This window comes from Falco rusticolus, chromosome 5, assembly GCF_015220075.1.
Source record: "Falco rusticolus isolate bFalRus1 chromosome 5, bFalRus1.pri, whole genome shotgun sequence".
NCBI lineage: Eukaryota > Metazoa > Chordata > Aves > Falconiformes > Falconidae > Falco > Falco rusticolus.
The window spans coordinates 41,859,784-41,875,922 of NC_051191.1; the positions used below are offsets into that span (position 1 = coordinate 41,859,784).

The 16,139-nt window shown below is 39.2% G+C and overlaps 1 protein-coding gene across 1 annotated transcript in view; it reads left to right on the forward strand.

Moving 5' to 3' along the window:
- The first annotated feature begins 208 nt into the window (after positions 1 to 208).
- The window catches only part of YAF2 (YY1 associated factor 2), a 28,946-nt gene continuing 13,015 nt past the window's right edge, over positions 209 to 16,139 (forward strand). Inside the window, exons 1-2 of the mRNA XM_037389429.1 lie at positions 209 to 461; positions 632 to 757. Of these exons, the coding sequence (XP_037245326.1) occupies positions 436 to 461; positions 632 to 757 (152 nt within the window). The 5' untranslated portion in view covers positions 209 to 435. The remainder of the gene's footprint in view (positions 462 to 631; positions 758 to 16,139) is intronic.

Genomic DNA, 16,139 nt, shown 5'->3' on the forward strand with positions numbered 1-16,139 from the left:
GCCACGGGGCGCCCGCACGCCAACGGCCGCCGGGGCCGCCCCTCGGCGCCGGCCGCCTCCCGCCACCGCCGGGCCCGCCGCGGCTCCCGGCGCCCCGCCCCGCCCCGCCCTTCCCCTCCCGCCGCCCCCAGCAGCCCCCGCGGCGCCCCGGCCCCGCCGCCGCCCGGCTCGCAGCGCCCGAGCCGCCGGCAGTTGCGAACCTGCCGCCGTGCGCGGCCCGCCGGGCGCCGCGGCCTGCGGGCGGCCGCTGGTTGGCGGCGGGGGGACACGTGAGGGGGGAGGGGGCAGCGGCGGCGGCAGGAGTTTCCCCGACAGCTGGAGGTTGCGGCGGCGGCTCCTCCTCCCCGGGTCCCCGTTAGAGCCCGGAGACCCCCCGCGCTCGTCCTTATTGACAAACACACAAAGGGCCGCGCCGGGGCCGTGTCTGGAGCCGGCATGGGAGACAAGAAGAGCCCGACCAGGTAGGGGCAGCGGCGGCGGCGGCACCTTCTCCTTTCCCCGGGCCCTCTCCGCCGCGGCCGGGTGCGCGGAGCCGGCGGCGATGGCGGCCGGCCGGGCGCCCCCGGGGGGGAGGCGGCGGCGTGAGGGCGTCGCGCCCAGCGTTGCCCCTGGCGCGCGTGTGTCTCCGCAGGCCGAAGCGGCAGCCGAAACCCTCCTCGGACGAGGGCTACTGGGACTGCAGCGTCTGCACCTTCCGCAACAGCGCCGAGGCCTTCAAGTGCATGATGTGCGACGTGAGGAAGGGCACCTCCACACGGTGGGTCGCCGGCGGCGGCTGAGGGGAAGCGGGGGCAGCCGCTGGGCGGCTTCGCGCCGCCCCGGGGTGTGAGGGAGGGCGGCTGTGACAGGAATCGGGTCGCATTTACCGGGGAGCTCCGGCCAGGGGGAGGGGTTGTCGCCGTCTTCTCGCCCCCGGCCCGGGGCTCCCCGGTAGACGTGACCCAAGCCGGGGAGCGGTGCGCCGGCATGTGTGGAAACAGAAATAAATACCAGGAAGGGCATAATTGCTGTACAACCTAACCCCGGAGAGGCCGTGCCCCTCGCATGAAGAGCCATGGGGTGTGCCTGCTAAGACGCTCACCCTTTAATGTTGGGGTTTTTTTCTTCTAAACTCATTTTTTCTACGAGTTTAACTTTGTCTCATAAATGCTCCCTTCTTATTATTACTATAATTATTTTAATCCACACTTCATCACAGGACATCACTGTGCAGGTTTCTGGGGGGCGGTAGGGGCGGTGAATAACCCTTGGCTGTTTAGGGAGGAATTGTTGATTAGCTGAATTACGCCGTGTGGAAGTGCCACCCTGTGTATCCCTGACTTCGCAGGAGGACCTTTCTCTGTGCATCATCAGAAAGCTTGTCGTGGATTACCTGGTTCCTGTGTCTGTCAGTGTTTTTCAGCATCGTGGCTTAAATGTGCGTGCTTGGGGAACGGAGGCTTTTTATAAAACTGACAGGAGTGTGCTTGTAGCCATTGCGTGCTAACCGAAGAGAATATTGTTAAAGAATCCTTTGTTATGGATAGCATACCTATGGGTTAATCCCGTCAGCAGGAGAAGTTTTAAGTGGCAATAAAAGTTGCAGTCCTATCAAAAGCAGTAATTACATTGTAGATGCTGGTCAAAGCCGTGCTGAATATGACTTGCAACAAATGTTACATGTTTGAAATTTTAAGTGCAAGCTTGGGTCCAATTACTTGACAAAAAGGATTCTTCTTTATTTCTGGAGTTGATTCCCTAGACTTCTGAAAACCACAATTAATGTTGAAAGACTTCTCATAACTTCAGTTTTGAATACTAGCTGATTTTTAAAATTTTTTTTTTACTCAAGGAAATCAGTGAGGTAAATGCTCTTGAGAGGAATTGCATCTGCCACGTATAGTGTGGTTTCCAGTTACAACGATGGCATTGTGTTTCTATCATAGGTAAATGTGTGCAGATTGGTAATATCCAGCAAAATAATACTGCTGAAATAACGAATGCAAAATCTTTAGAACAGCACAAATAAAACCTCTGTAACCTATAGTCAATTTGATAGGCAAAGTCAGTTTAAAGTTATGTTTTGTTGCATTGGAAACTCATTTGGATCAAAGCACTAAAACTTAAAAAAAACAAACCCCCACCCCCCCCCACCCCCCCCCGAGCTGTGGTTGATACATTGGGGTTGGGTTCTCTACTTAAACTCTGAAACAATGTGTGGCTGAGTAGGTTTATGGGTTTCTTTTTCCCATAAGGTTTAAATGGGTTGCATTTTCACCTGTTTGCAAAGTCCAGGGTTTACACATGGCATGAGATAAATACAGTTTGAGGTTTTAAGTCAGGCAGTTTTTGGCCCCAAGTCTGAAATTAGAATTGAGCTAGTAAGTAGACCTTTGTGTCTACAGAGAGAATCATTGGGGTGCCAAAGAGACACGAAAGGCCATTTGGATAGATTTTTTTTTTTTTTTTTTTTTTTTTTGTTAAGGAGCTGGGGTCCAATAGACCAAATTGGAGCCTTGTTGAAACGTTTGCTGGTACTGCCTATATAAATGTATTTTATCAATGTTGGTCAGAAAAGCAATACTATGGTATTCTGATGACACTGAATTTTTTTTTTTTTTTGGTCTTCCATTTTGAAGCTTAATGTTAGAGTAAGTTGATGCCTCAGCATGGTTCCTACTATGCAGTGGTTCTTGCTTCAAAATTTCTAGTGTGTTTTTTTTTTTTTTTACTGATGACAGTTTTGTCTACAGGACACTGTAAAGCACTGTGGTTTTTTTAGTTCAGAGAAATCTGTGGTGTATGGTTTAATATCTGCTTCTGCATGTTGAAATTCACTAAATGTGACCAGATTTGCAGATGGAAAACCAGGCAATTATAGTCAAGTTTAGTGGTTTTGAAGGCCACTGGAAATCAGTTGGAAAGTAGATTAAAACAGTTGTATTTTTTTTTTAATACTAATCATGTACAATTAACTTTAAAGAAATATTTTTCAGATGCAGGGTAGACTTTGTGAGTGTTTTCACTGTTGAATAATTTCTTCTTTCTGAAAGAATTATCTTTTTGCCAGAGGCTACACATGGATTGTGATCTTTGGTGGAACTGTTAAGATTAGTGGAAAAATTCTTAGGACTTCTTGATTATATTTTAATACACTTTTAGACTAAATTTTCAAAGCAGATTGGATCATGGAGTTAAATTAGCTTTGTCCATGGCAGTATCGCCTTGATTTCTTAAACTAGGCTGTGCTTGGATGAGAGATGTCCAAGAGAAATCCTGGATGCTGCAAGAAGGGCTGTAACTGATTCCCAAGGTGGCAGTCTTTACTTTGGGTTAGCACTAAAGGAGAGCCCCAGCATGGTGCCAGTTAAATGTGCCATGAGTCAGATGTAAAACTAAGATCTTATCTGCCAGCTGGAAGTCCCTGTACCTTTTACTGTAAAATCGTTGCCAGACTTTAATTTGGTAACATCGCTTAGAATCTAAATTCTCCCTGTAGACGCGGCTTTCTTATTTACTTTCTAACCTAAATTGTTCTGTATTGTTGCTTGGGTACTGAGAAATTACTATGTCATTCTTGATAGGAGACTGTACTGAATATAGTAATTTTCTATATGTGACCTTTAAAACATTTTGAAATCTTTCTAGATGAAAGATGTTGTATAAATGTAAGGAACCTAGGGCTGTAATAATCATTCCTTACTTGGACAAATCTCCTGCTGAAGTTCATTGGAAGCATGAGTAAGGAATGCTGAATAGAACCCTAACATACTGTGTTGTAGAGGAAACTGGTAACAAACTCTATATTTAGGTTGCCTAATAGTTTCCATTATAAAGAAATTGTATGATCTCTTTGAGAAGCTCTATTGTTTGCAAAAGCCATTGAAGTTTGGCAAGAGGAAGAGTCCTTAGGCTAAATAAGTGGTTTGATTTCCTTGCCCCATGAAATTGTTTAAGTTTTACCGAGACGTAAACACTTGAAAGTCATCATTCCCCCTCTGTCACACGTGTTGTACAGAAAAGTAAAGTAATTGCTAGAACACTGAAAAAGCCCAGACCAGCATCACTGTAAAAGCAACAGTGGCAACGATATTATGCTGGAAACCTGGAAGGGAATTATTTGGCTCCCGGGGAGGTTATACTGGGGTTGCTGAGTTTGGTCTGACTCTCACAATTACTGCTTTGCCAAAAGAAAGTTGCCTCCATGGGCACACTACTGTTTCTTTTCTTTCTTTCTTCCTGCTCTTCATGGCACTGTCTTGAATCAGGAGTACAATACTGGTTGACCTTCAAGAATTGAGCTGGATCCTTAGAACAGTCCTTACTGCAGCAAGTATTTGCTCCAAGTTTGTCTGTCCTTCAATAGCTGTTTGGTTTTTTTGGTTGTTTTTTTTTTTTTTTGGTGAGTGGTTCTTTTTTTTTTTTTCTTGCCAGCTAACATGGTTAGGCATTGTAATTTAGACGCATTGTAAAGCTGAAGATTAAGAGTTCCAGTGTTGCTGGGAAGAAGCATGCAAGAGGGCAAGCATTCTGTCTAAGGGATGTATGTTTGCTACTCTCTTCTGTTTTCTAGGAGGCTGTGTTACTGCTCCATCATCTCTGTGCTCCATCTTCCTCAGATCATATTAACGCTCTTGTTATTCAGTTAATGACAGCATCCAGATTTAAAATTACCTGTCACTTCACTTTTCTTAATGTGGTTTTTATGCATGCGTATTGTGGTCTGGTCTTTAGTTGCAGGATCCCATTCTTTTTTCCACACTATGACAAACTGCTTCTCCATTCTGTGTGAAGGATGAGCATCCAAGGGAGTGTAGAGAGAGGTACAGGAGGAACTGCAAATCTGGCAGTTTAAACTTTGAAATGCTTGACATAATACTCTGCTGTGTAAATAAAGGAAAAAAGGGGGGCAGGGTGTACGAGATCAATTTCCCCTTTCCAGAGTCGATAGCATTCTGTGTTTTGTTTTGTTATAAATTAGGTAAAAGGACAGTATTCCAAAGGATATTTTCACTAATAGTATTCTCTTAGCTAATAATAGGAGAGGATTTGTTGTACAAAGATGTAACTACTTTATGCTTGTTATGGTTTTATTTAATTTTATTTTTTAGAACTACTTTTACTGCTTGCTTTGAATCCAGTAAAAACTTACTTACCTGCAAATCTATGAGACTTAGTGCACGCTATTCAAACCCAAAGTATTTTTCTTTTGGCAGGGGGTAAGGAGGAAGAATCGGGAGATAAAACAGGTACAAGTGACTCCGGTGAAGTTTAGGGTTTTTTTGGGTTTGTGTTTTGGTTGTTTGGTTGTTGTTTTTTTTTTTTTAGATATTCCTCTCTGATACACATTGGATGAGCTGCTATATGCAATATCATTTATATAAAATAGCCTTTGAAATTTGTAGTCAGAATGAGAAAGTCATCTCAAGTCAGGATGAATTTTTGTGGATATTGGATCCTTAATAATAATAAGGATAGGACTCCTTAATGTCCTATACTGCTGAAGTAGAGACATATATAACCAGCTGAATGGGGGCATGGCTTCCATGTCCTATGCTCTATTGATCTCCATTACTGAATCGTTCCTTTTCTCCCAGCCTAAGGTATGAAAACACAGCTTTAAATCATACCAGACACAGAGACTGAGGTATAAGGAACTGGGGTGCCACCTTTGTACGTTTGCTTGATACTTGATCTGTGCTCCTTGATTGTGCCTGTGAGTGTGGCCATTCAGTACGTGCATGTATTTTATAAGCATGTCTGACAGTCTCCTAAATATGAGATACAGGTCTATACTTGAAGCTGTCATGAGTTTGTTTTATGCTTTGAGAAGCATAAATAAAATGTTTAATTTTTTAACTTGGATATCAAGGTCATTTTTCTTCAGAAAATATGTGCAATTTGTTTAGTCATGTACCATCTGGATGTTTATAAGCACAAATCAGTTACATTTAACCAAATCTGGTATTTGTATTTCTGTTGAAATGCAGTACTGCTCAGGACAGAGAGCTGGTACTTATCTTGTATATCTGGTTTAACATGTCTGTTTTACAACAGCTTGTTAAGGACTCTCTCTTCTGCCTTCCAGTATGCAGCCTCTGTGTGCGCACATGCGCATGCGTGTGTCAGGGGGAAGGTTGTGAAGGAGAAAAAGAGGAAGAACCGCCTGTCATGATGATTTTACAGATACATGACTGAATCAAGCTTATCAGACTGAAGAGCTGTTCATTACTTGTGGTAGTTTGGAGAAGGAAATATTTGCAGGAATGAAGTGAGTGGAAAACTCATGTGTATATAATCCATATTTTACCAAACACTGTATTACGAGTTTTACATTTTAGCTGAAATATTAAATTATGGAGAGAAGTGTGAATAAATAATTTTCTTTTGTTCTGTAGATAGCCATCAGGTAGTCTAGTTGTTCTGGACTTCCAGTCTTTTTAAAAGTAACCTTTGGAATTATTTAGGAATTTATTTAGCAATTAGTTTCCCTGAAAAATATAGTGAAATTTAAGAATTTTGTGCACATCAACTTGAATGAGGTTTTGTTTTTCTATATAAAACAATGAATAATTTTTATTGATTGGGGTGGCTCTGTTAGGTGCAGTTTATAGGCATAGCTTGTATAGGCAATAGACAATGCAATGGGCAGCCAATTAAAAGAAGATAAAGGTTATATTTTAGAAAAATAACATAATAGTTGGGTTTGGGCTTTGTTTTCTTGTGGGTTTTTTTGTAAGGTTGTGTTGTTAAGTTTTTGTGGTTTTGAACCTGACAGATACTTTAGTTCATGACTCTAAACAGCTCATGAATAAATGTGCTTTCTTTTTTAAAGCATAAGCTTGGATTTTTGGTTTGATGTTTGGTTTTTTTCTGTAACTTTTTCCCGATGTCTTTTTTTTGGTGTGGGTTTTTTTGTTGGTTTTTTTTCCTTCCCTTTTTTGATGCAGTCTCCCAAGAACACAACAAACAGTATTTAATTCTATATTGGGCTAAGACACAACAGACCCTGCTTGATCCAAATTAAGACAGTTGATTTAAACCTGTTTTTACTGTTTGCAACATATTGAAAATAGTAGGTACATTAGCAGCCGGTTTTGGACAGAAATTTAGGTAGCTGTCATTGTGACTTGGCCTTCTATGTGTATATACATTATGTAATTAAAGAAACAGACATGGAGCAGAAGGAAACCTATAGCTTTCTGTCTTTGCCTCCTATGAGAGCTAATGATGTCAGAACTGCTGAACAGGAAGAAAAACTTCTTAGCCCTCTGTTTCTAAGACCTTTGATCTGATCATGAATTTAGGAGATACGCTCTCTAGAAGGCCAACTTTGTTAATGGGCACTGCAGGGTCAGAGGTATGTTCTGCTGGTTAAGAATGACTTGTTCAACAGAATTGTATCATAGCCAAGCAAAATAGATTAGCATTTATGTTATAGTTACTAAATTAGTAAAAGCTGTGGATACTCTTGGGTTTATTATAAGGATGGTTCTAGGGAGGCTAACATGTTGCTTGTATTTGTATTTGGCTTGTTGATGTTGCCTTAGGAACTCAGGATGAAAAAAGTCTTCCAGTGAGTTAGAACCTCTTCTACACTGAAAGAGGATCAATAAACCTGGACAACTTCTAACATAATCTTTGTTCTAACAAGTGTCCAGTGAAGGAGGCTGTAACCCCTTTAGACAGCTTATCTATAATGCCTTTTACCCTTGATGTTTTTTTCCAGGTATGTAACTTTTCTGTTTAATAAGTTGATTTATACTCCCCCTTTCTTCAGTGAATTACCCATGATATTTGTAGTTCTTTGGTTATTGGGTTATGGTTTCCAAGTTTGCCCATTTTCTCTCTCTTAAGTCTTTATTACAGAAATAAAAAGTCAGCAGTCCTTTCTTATAGGTGACAGTTTTCTTTAGTTGATACCATGATACTTTATTCTTGACTTTTCAGTTGACACACCTGTTTCTTATAGTAGTAGCCCAGAATAAGGACATACCTTCAGCTGAGTCATTTCTAGTGTAAGGTTTAGTGGGACTGTCCTTTCCAGAATCCTGCTAAATGATGATGTCTGATGTTGGTACTTCCCTGAATGAGGATTTCCTTTTGTGCAATAGTATCATGATGCTGGCTTCTCTGTGCACTGCATCTGCTCGATCCAGTACAGTCTGGTGTCATTTTGTGTCCCATTATTACTTAGTTAAGGCTTTTTTATGCAATCATGGGGCCTGTGGGGCTTTATGCTGCCTTTCTGAGATGTCATAATTTTGATTTTTGAGTCATCTAAACGCAGGATGGTGTTGGCAGATAGTTTTCACCACCTTTGAGCTTGGTACTGTTTGCTTGTTCTAGTCCTTTTTCCTTTGTCCAAAGCATGATTAAGAATGTTAGCATAACTGAAGAACCTTACTATAAATGCTCTCCTACATCTACAGCTGGTGGCTGCAGAACTGTTAAGAACGAACAAACCAACCCTGATTTTGAACTTAATTCTGCACAACTTTGTCCCAGTCATAGTCCACCTTGAGTGGGAGAATGTCGTTTTTGATTATATCACAAGACAAGACTTGGGACATGTGTTGCTTTTCTACTAGTCACTGGGATGATTCATCCATTACAGAAACTAGACTGTCAAGTCAGTTTCCTTTATCCTTTAATGCTTCCAGTTGTTAAATAATTTTGTTGTAGTATCTTTCCAAAATTTGAGTTAGGCTAAATCATCTTCTACTTTCTTCATTTTTATGTACCCATCTTGTGATTTCTCTTTTACTTTTGTTTGTTTGGTTGGTTTTTATCTTCTGCAGTACTTGATGATGACTTCCATCTTCCTGTAGTTCTCTAAACAATTTGGTTCCAAGGGTGAATTTCATTGGATGGTGTTGACTGTCATATGTAACATTCAGTAGTCTGGTCTGTTTCTTACTCTGACATGTACTCATATCCCTGTGTTTAATTTGGTTATATGGAATTAAACTTTTGTGTGAAGGCTGAAGCAAAGAAGCCTTTATGCCATTCGATATTTGCTGTCTTTCCGTGTTCGATAATGGATATACTTCTTTCTTTCTATTTCCATGAATTAAGTAATGTCCCGTGGGGCATAAGTAGTGCATGTTTTGATGTGTTTAGCTTTTTTTTTTTTTTTTTTTAGTGGAAATGTCATCTTTGTTTTTAGTGTCACCAGTGGTATTCTTACTCACTGTGTCTTTTCTAGGAAAAATTATTAGCTGTCCTGGACTAAAAGTTACGGGGAATTGAATAAATGCCTACAGTAAGATTAAGTGTGTTAAAAGGGAATTCTGGCTGGTAAGAAGAAGGCTCTTGTATCACCTGTAGAGTGATGAAGAAGTTGCATTTTCTGCCCCGTGACTTTTACGACAATTTTTCCTTTACTGTTGCGACAGCCCACTATGCCTGCTCCTGTTTAAAACTTGATAAAGTGTCTGTACTTTTCATCTTGAAAGTCAGATTAGGACAGTATGCTTTGCAGAGAATTTTCTCAGAGTATCAAATGATGTCTTGTTGGCTGATAAAGTCAGCTACAAAATACTTTCAAAGTAGGCTAGTGGAACAAAATATAAAGTGTTCATTTTTTATGCTTTCATGCAGTAGCTTATCCTGATTTAAGTAGGACAGAGAGATCCTGAGGATTGTCTGTTCTCTCTGAAGTGCATTCCACTGGTATGTGGTACGTTGATGTAGAGCAGGCTTGAACTTGGAGAGTTCAGCTGCAGAATGTTGTTGGTAGGCTTTTGGCTGGCAAACCTTCCATCAGAAGTCAGACTGAAGACTACAAGATACGACCTTGATGTCTGCTACGAGTTTTTCTTGTTTTCTTAGGAGCTGGGGGGTGGGGAGGAAATGAACAATTGAAGATTTTCCTGTTCTAACTTACTGGAAGTTTAGGACTTATGTTCAAGCACTATGAAGAAATTTAAAGATATTTTATCTGAACTGCATAGTTCAAATGACAGTGCTTGGTAGAAAAAAGTGTGTATGTGTGGGTATTGTTAAAATTTACTTTAAGAATAGAGTTCCTAACTCTAAAAGTGGAAAAAGGTTCATTTGACACATTCAGCGAAAGTAAAGTTGTTTCTTACAGATATTATTGAATTCTTTGATTAGGGTCATGAGCTAGAAGTACTGTAATGGGATAGGAAGGGAAAAAGAAAAGCTCTGGGTTGATGATTATGTGGTATTTTTTAATATTAAGATACATCTTTCCTGAAGAGCATGATGGAATTTTTTATTTTTTATTTTTTTAGAGAAAGTGCGTAGTCTTTTCCCCTATTTAAGGTGGACAGCTTTGTGGGGCTGGCTCTGAATGGAAGAAGTTTCTAGAATACTGCAGCCTTCTGGGAGGATCACCCCCACAGTGCAGAACAAGTAAGATAGGTCAGAAGCAAGCTCTTTACCAACTGGTCACAAAACTAGCTGTGCCAAATTTTCACCACCCTGTTTTGTGCAACAGTAACTGCACTGCTGCATCGGTGTGAACCTCATGTTTTGCATGTGCTTTTTTGCATAGGTGCCAGAAGCATCACATTTTCTACAGGAAAGGGACAGAGGAGCAGCTTGGAGGATCCAATCCTTTGTGGGATTGGAAGTTGGGAGAGGTCAGTTCCCCATGAATCCCAAGGATCTAGGGGTCTAAAAGACTGTAACCACTGCCTTCTCTGCAGACTCCCAAATACTGCCTCCTCAGGGGATGTTGTTAAGGAAATTGAGCTTCCTGACCCCTACTCATATGTAGCACATTGCCACCTAGGAAACATAAATTGGTTATGCTCATGTTTCTCAAACAGGATATTTTCAATATAGCTGTAATTTATGCTGAGCGTCAGTGAACCACAGTTTGTGGCATATGGAGGGAAGAATTTCTAACAAAGTTAGAAAGGTTGAAGCCTTGAAACTGGTTGTTGGAAAAGTATTATTTGATGGCTGCTTTAAAAACTATCTGTGAAGATGAATTTGGGCTTTCTAAAGGTCCTGATACGAGCATTTCTTAGGGCAGACTGTTGTGCACTGTACCAGTTGTCTTCAGGAGGCTTGCTGGCCTCATCTGTTAAATGTCATCTGGAAAATAGGGCATTCCCTTTAAGGGAGTGATTAAATAGGGACACTGCCTCAAGGGGTAGTTTTCTGCACATTTATGCAGTGACTGATAAAACCATATGGGTCTTGTAAGTCTGTTCTAATTGAATCAGCTTTTATTGAAAGACAGAATTGCTAGAAATGCACTGAATGGATGAATTCCAACTAAATGATTCACACTGTAAAACAGCTAGGAATATGAAAGCATTGGAAATCAGAGCTGGCTGAAAGTTAGAATTCAAATATACATAGGATGTGTAGAAATTGCATTGTTAGTCTGCAATATGCATATGGATCTATGTTATGTTTTTCCATACAGACCGCTAGCTCCATTGTTTGCACTGTCATAATTATTCAGGTTTATTATTTGCAGAGGCAGTGTAATATACTGTTAGCACTCTGGGATATGACAGAAGTGATGGTAATGAGAAAAAATAATTTTGGATAACAAGGTAGATTATTGATGTTGAAAATGCATTTAATCATGAACTGCCTCAATGTAGAAATAAAGACTAGGTTCTCACAAGATGGCTTTGTGTGGTGATTAGAGGGAGCATATTCATGTGACACGGCAAGCTAAACATAGTTTAATCTCATAGTTTTTATTCTATGAATAGCTTAATAGACTACTGATGACTGAGGGAGGGTGAGCTGATCTGTGTCAGAATCCAGACTGCTCCTGCTAGTGATTTAATTTAATTGCTAGCAACTATTGTACTTGCGTTACAAGAACTGGTAATAGGAAATATTTTTTGCTTCTCATAATGTGACTTCAACTGCTAAAAATCAGGAGTGGCATCATGAGGTGAACTGCTAGCTTCTGTGTAGACCACAGTTTGCGAGATCTAATTGGTGACAGTGTTTGCAATATGACTTGGTATACAGAATGTTCCTGATTGCCCATTTGCTTTAAATAATATCATTGATGTGCTTATGCAGAAATTATTCACGTTTTTTCTTTTTTTTTCCTTTTCTTTCTTTCTTTGGTATTAGGAGGTAAGCTATGGTCTGGTTGTGCTTGATCACAAAAATCAGCAATGGCAATGGAGCAAATATTTGTGCTGGGGTTTTAGTGAAGTTGAAAAGCGGTTTCCTTTGTTCTGGAATATTGTTTCCTCAGTATTTTGGCAGAACCTAGATGTTCTTGTTGCACAGAGAGCTTGTGGGGTAGTGGTGATAGTCCATTAAAAGATAAACGTGATTTAAAAAACCAATTTTGCTTATGTATCGCATCTAGGAAAAAAAAAGTTAGTTGAAAAATTGTCTGATAGAAGAAAATAAAGTTTGAAAACATTGTAGTTACTAATTTGCAAATATGTGGAAGCATATATTTAAAACTGTTGTGTGCTTTGTGTGTGACAGTTCTCTATTTGGGAATGAGTGTTTTGCATTTGACAAAAGTAGTCTTCCACTATTGAAGTTTGAAAAATATTTCATGCTTTAAATGTTTACTGTGAAACTAGCACTTGAAAAATTCATTGTCATCTTGAGGCACAAAGAAAGATTGGTAAAAAAAGATAGGGAAACGAACAGGCTAAAGATAGGGATTTTTTTTTTTTTTTATAGGCTTCTGTACACTCAGTTTGCACATACTTACACCTTAACAATATGGATTTGTACATAAACTGGAATGGCCTAAAATATAAGACTTAAACTTTTGCCTTCTCACTTGAAGTTTAATAAGATTCTGCCATTCACTATGTCAAATTGACTGTGAACTGCATTATTGCATGAGGACAGTTACTGCAATGACTTCATGCATGTACATGTGTTTCAGTTCTATTGATTTCTTTCTATATTATAAAGAACTTAGTAACAATTTCTTGACTCATAGGAAATTCTTCATCTGTGTATTTGTAAGCCATGATAACAAGATTGTGATGCTAAATTAAATTTGGTTCCATTTATTTTATTTAAAGCTGTCAACACCATTGCAATGCCTATCTAAATATAGGCCTTGGCCTTCCAACATTTTTCATGGATTCCTGATCTTTTAAAAAAACCCAATCTTTCTGAAGTTATACTCTGCAGGCAGAGGTCAGCTTAACACAAGGAAGACTCAGGTACCTGTGTATATGTTTAATTTTTCCCTCCTTTTCAGCTGAAGTTGTCTACACTTGCTATTATTAAAGCCAGTTATAGTAGGAGGGAAAAGAGACTCTGGAAGGGGCACAGATGCAAAAATCACTAATGTCATTGTAACTTGTTTTGCAGAAAGAAAAAGGGAGAAAACATGCCTGAGGAAGTGGGAATGTTAAATGCTTGATATTTTTAAAGTAACTCGTTATCAGTATATGAGGGTGGGGGGAGGGGTATAACTATTAAAAAGAATTAACTTGTGGTTGAGAGGAAAGTTTATTTACTTCTTAGTAACTTCTACATAAAGATACTGTGTTACTTGTTACAGCAACTGAATTTGGTGGGGGGGAAAATATTTTCATTCTGGCATCATTTAGACCTGGCATCTACATCATCAGTCCATCATGGAAAAGTCACATTACAAAGCTGCTGGTTGTAACTGTCCTGTCATCTTCAGAATAAAAAGCTGTCTTAAGTTCTACTACAAAGTTACAGTTAAAACTTCGCATAATTAGTGTCTTTTTGAAAACAGCAGGAAGTGTATCATACTATACCCTGTAAATGTTACTGAAATAAATGCCGTAAGAATTGCTCAATACTTTCATACCTAAGTGAAGATATTTTACTAATAATATGTTACAGGAATAGTCTTTCACTTAGAAAAACTTCTACCCAAACCCCCTTTTTCATGTCCTTCTTTTTGTCTGTTTGTTTAAAAAGCTGTTTACTGTAAAATCATGCATTTTTCTAGCTGACTCCCTGTGTACATCTGCTTACTTTGGAGATTAGGAATATCTTTTTAAATTAATTGCTTTAATTATGGTGTTAAGATACATTGGAGAATGTGAACCTTAGTACTTAGAGAAATGAGGACATGTGGTGAAGGAGACTTGAGTAAGGTCTAGCAAGAATATAATGATGAAGTAGAAAGTATGCAAGATAAGCTTTTCTTGAGATTTCAGTAATGACTCTGAACTAGAAAAATGGAGATTAGAGTATTACTGTGGATATCAAGATTTCTATTAGCTTCTTGAGACATTAATATTTAGGATAGACGTGAATGGAAAATGATCTTCAAATAAATTATAAGATATTTAAAGCCTGTACATCTGTATTGGGAAATGATCCAGTCTAGTAATGAAAGAACAGAGCAGGATTTTAATGATTTGACTTTGTTCTCAACAAGATTTTAATGCACTTAACTGTATTCTGTTTAGACTTTAAAAGACGTTTGATGCAAACATCACCAAAACAAGACTTTTATTACGGTTTGGTTAAACCTAATCCTATTTCTTCCAATAGTTTTGTTTAGCTCACAATGGCATATTGTTAGTTAAGTTACATAAAGTGGAATTTTTTAAGAAAAACAAACAAGTACTACTTTACAGGAGTTTGTCTTTTTGGTTTTGATGACAGATCTGAGAAGTGTTGAGCAAGGTGATCTATAGGCTTACTAGATGCATAGCTCTGTTGAATGAGCATGTGTGGTTTTTCTTGGCGAGATGATATATCAAGTGTCATACTGTCTTTCAAATGCATTCTGAAAACACTCGTGGAAGTGATTTAAACTGTTTCAGTTGTTTTGATGTAGTTTTGGAGAACTTTAGACTACCCAATGTATGAGAGTCTTTTAAGAGCTTTGTGAAATTATCCAGCCAAGTGATACTTAGGAAGGGTTATTTACAAAACTATCTGATTAGGTATCTAATTGTAAGATTTGATATGATTTAGATAAAGAGACCATCGTAATCATCATGAGCTTGGCTTTGTTTGTGTTGTCTGGACGTGAGGAATATATGATAAGATATAAAAATAAAGAAGCAAAGGAGCAATACAGAATATTGAATATCACAACAGTGTGCGTTTCTAATATAGATATCTGAAATAGAGCCCTGTAATTTGAGGTGCAGTACTAAAATTATGCTATGAATTTTCCAGGAATGTATTGACTTCTCTGAAGTAAAATACATGTTACCACACTTTCAAAAATGGTCACTGGAAATGGTCCCCATCCTGTTAGTTTGTGCATAAAGACTGAAGCTGTAAGGAGGAGATGACTAAATTTAATTACTTCCAAGGCCTGTACTCCTTTATCAGGGATTACTCTTATTTCCAGTGGCAATGCACTACAAAATACAGACAACTAAACACTCTCAATCCACCTCCAGTCACAAGAATTAAATTTGCTACCAAATTCTAAAATAATTGAAGGTCTGAAAAACTTAGGCATGTTAACAAGGGTTTCTGAAATCCTTGCTAGATGTGAAGGAATAGCAAAAGCTGGTGGAGGAGGAGTACTAGTTCATGATTGAAATTAGAGTTCCATTTATAAAAAATAGTATCTTAACTCAGTCAAACACACAGAAGTTCCCCAGTAGCAGATGGAAAGGAGACAGGCAAGTTTGCAGGGCATGAGAGAAAGAGAGAGAGGAATACCATTTTTTTCATGACATTGTAAATCTATGATAACATCTAGGTCAACAAACTATGCACAACTTCTGTAGGTTTGCTGTAAAGTAAGAAATTTTAAACTTGGTGCAGAGTAAGCTTAGAAGAGTTTGATAGCAGCTTCTAAAAGCTTGCATTTCAAAAAGAACTCAGAGCCCCCCAAAAAAGAGGGGTGTTGGAGGGAGGACACCAAGGTACAATTAAAGCAGAAATTACTTGTGTCAGGGTAACAGTGTTTTTACAACATGGTCTATATGACTGTAGGTTGTATGCTGTTTTCAGGGATACAACAGTTTTACCAGTCCTGTATGCAGTGTAAACCTGTACTTGATGTGTGTGAGCCTTCCAGTGTGGTTGAATGCCTTAAAAGTCAAGTGTTATCATACCAGAGATAGTATAGAAGACTGTATAGTTTTGGGCAAAACAAAGATTTTCATTGTGAATACTAGTGGACATTGTGGGTTTGTGAAAAACATAGGAAGAGTGATTAATCTTTGAAGTATCCTCTAATTACTTGACTAGAGGTCAGTCTGTGGGGAAAGTAT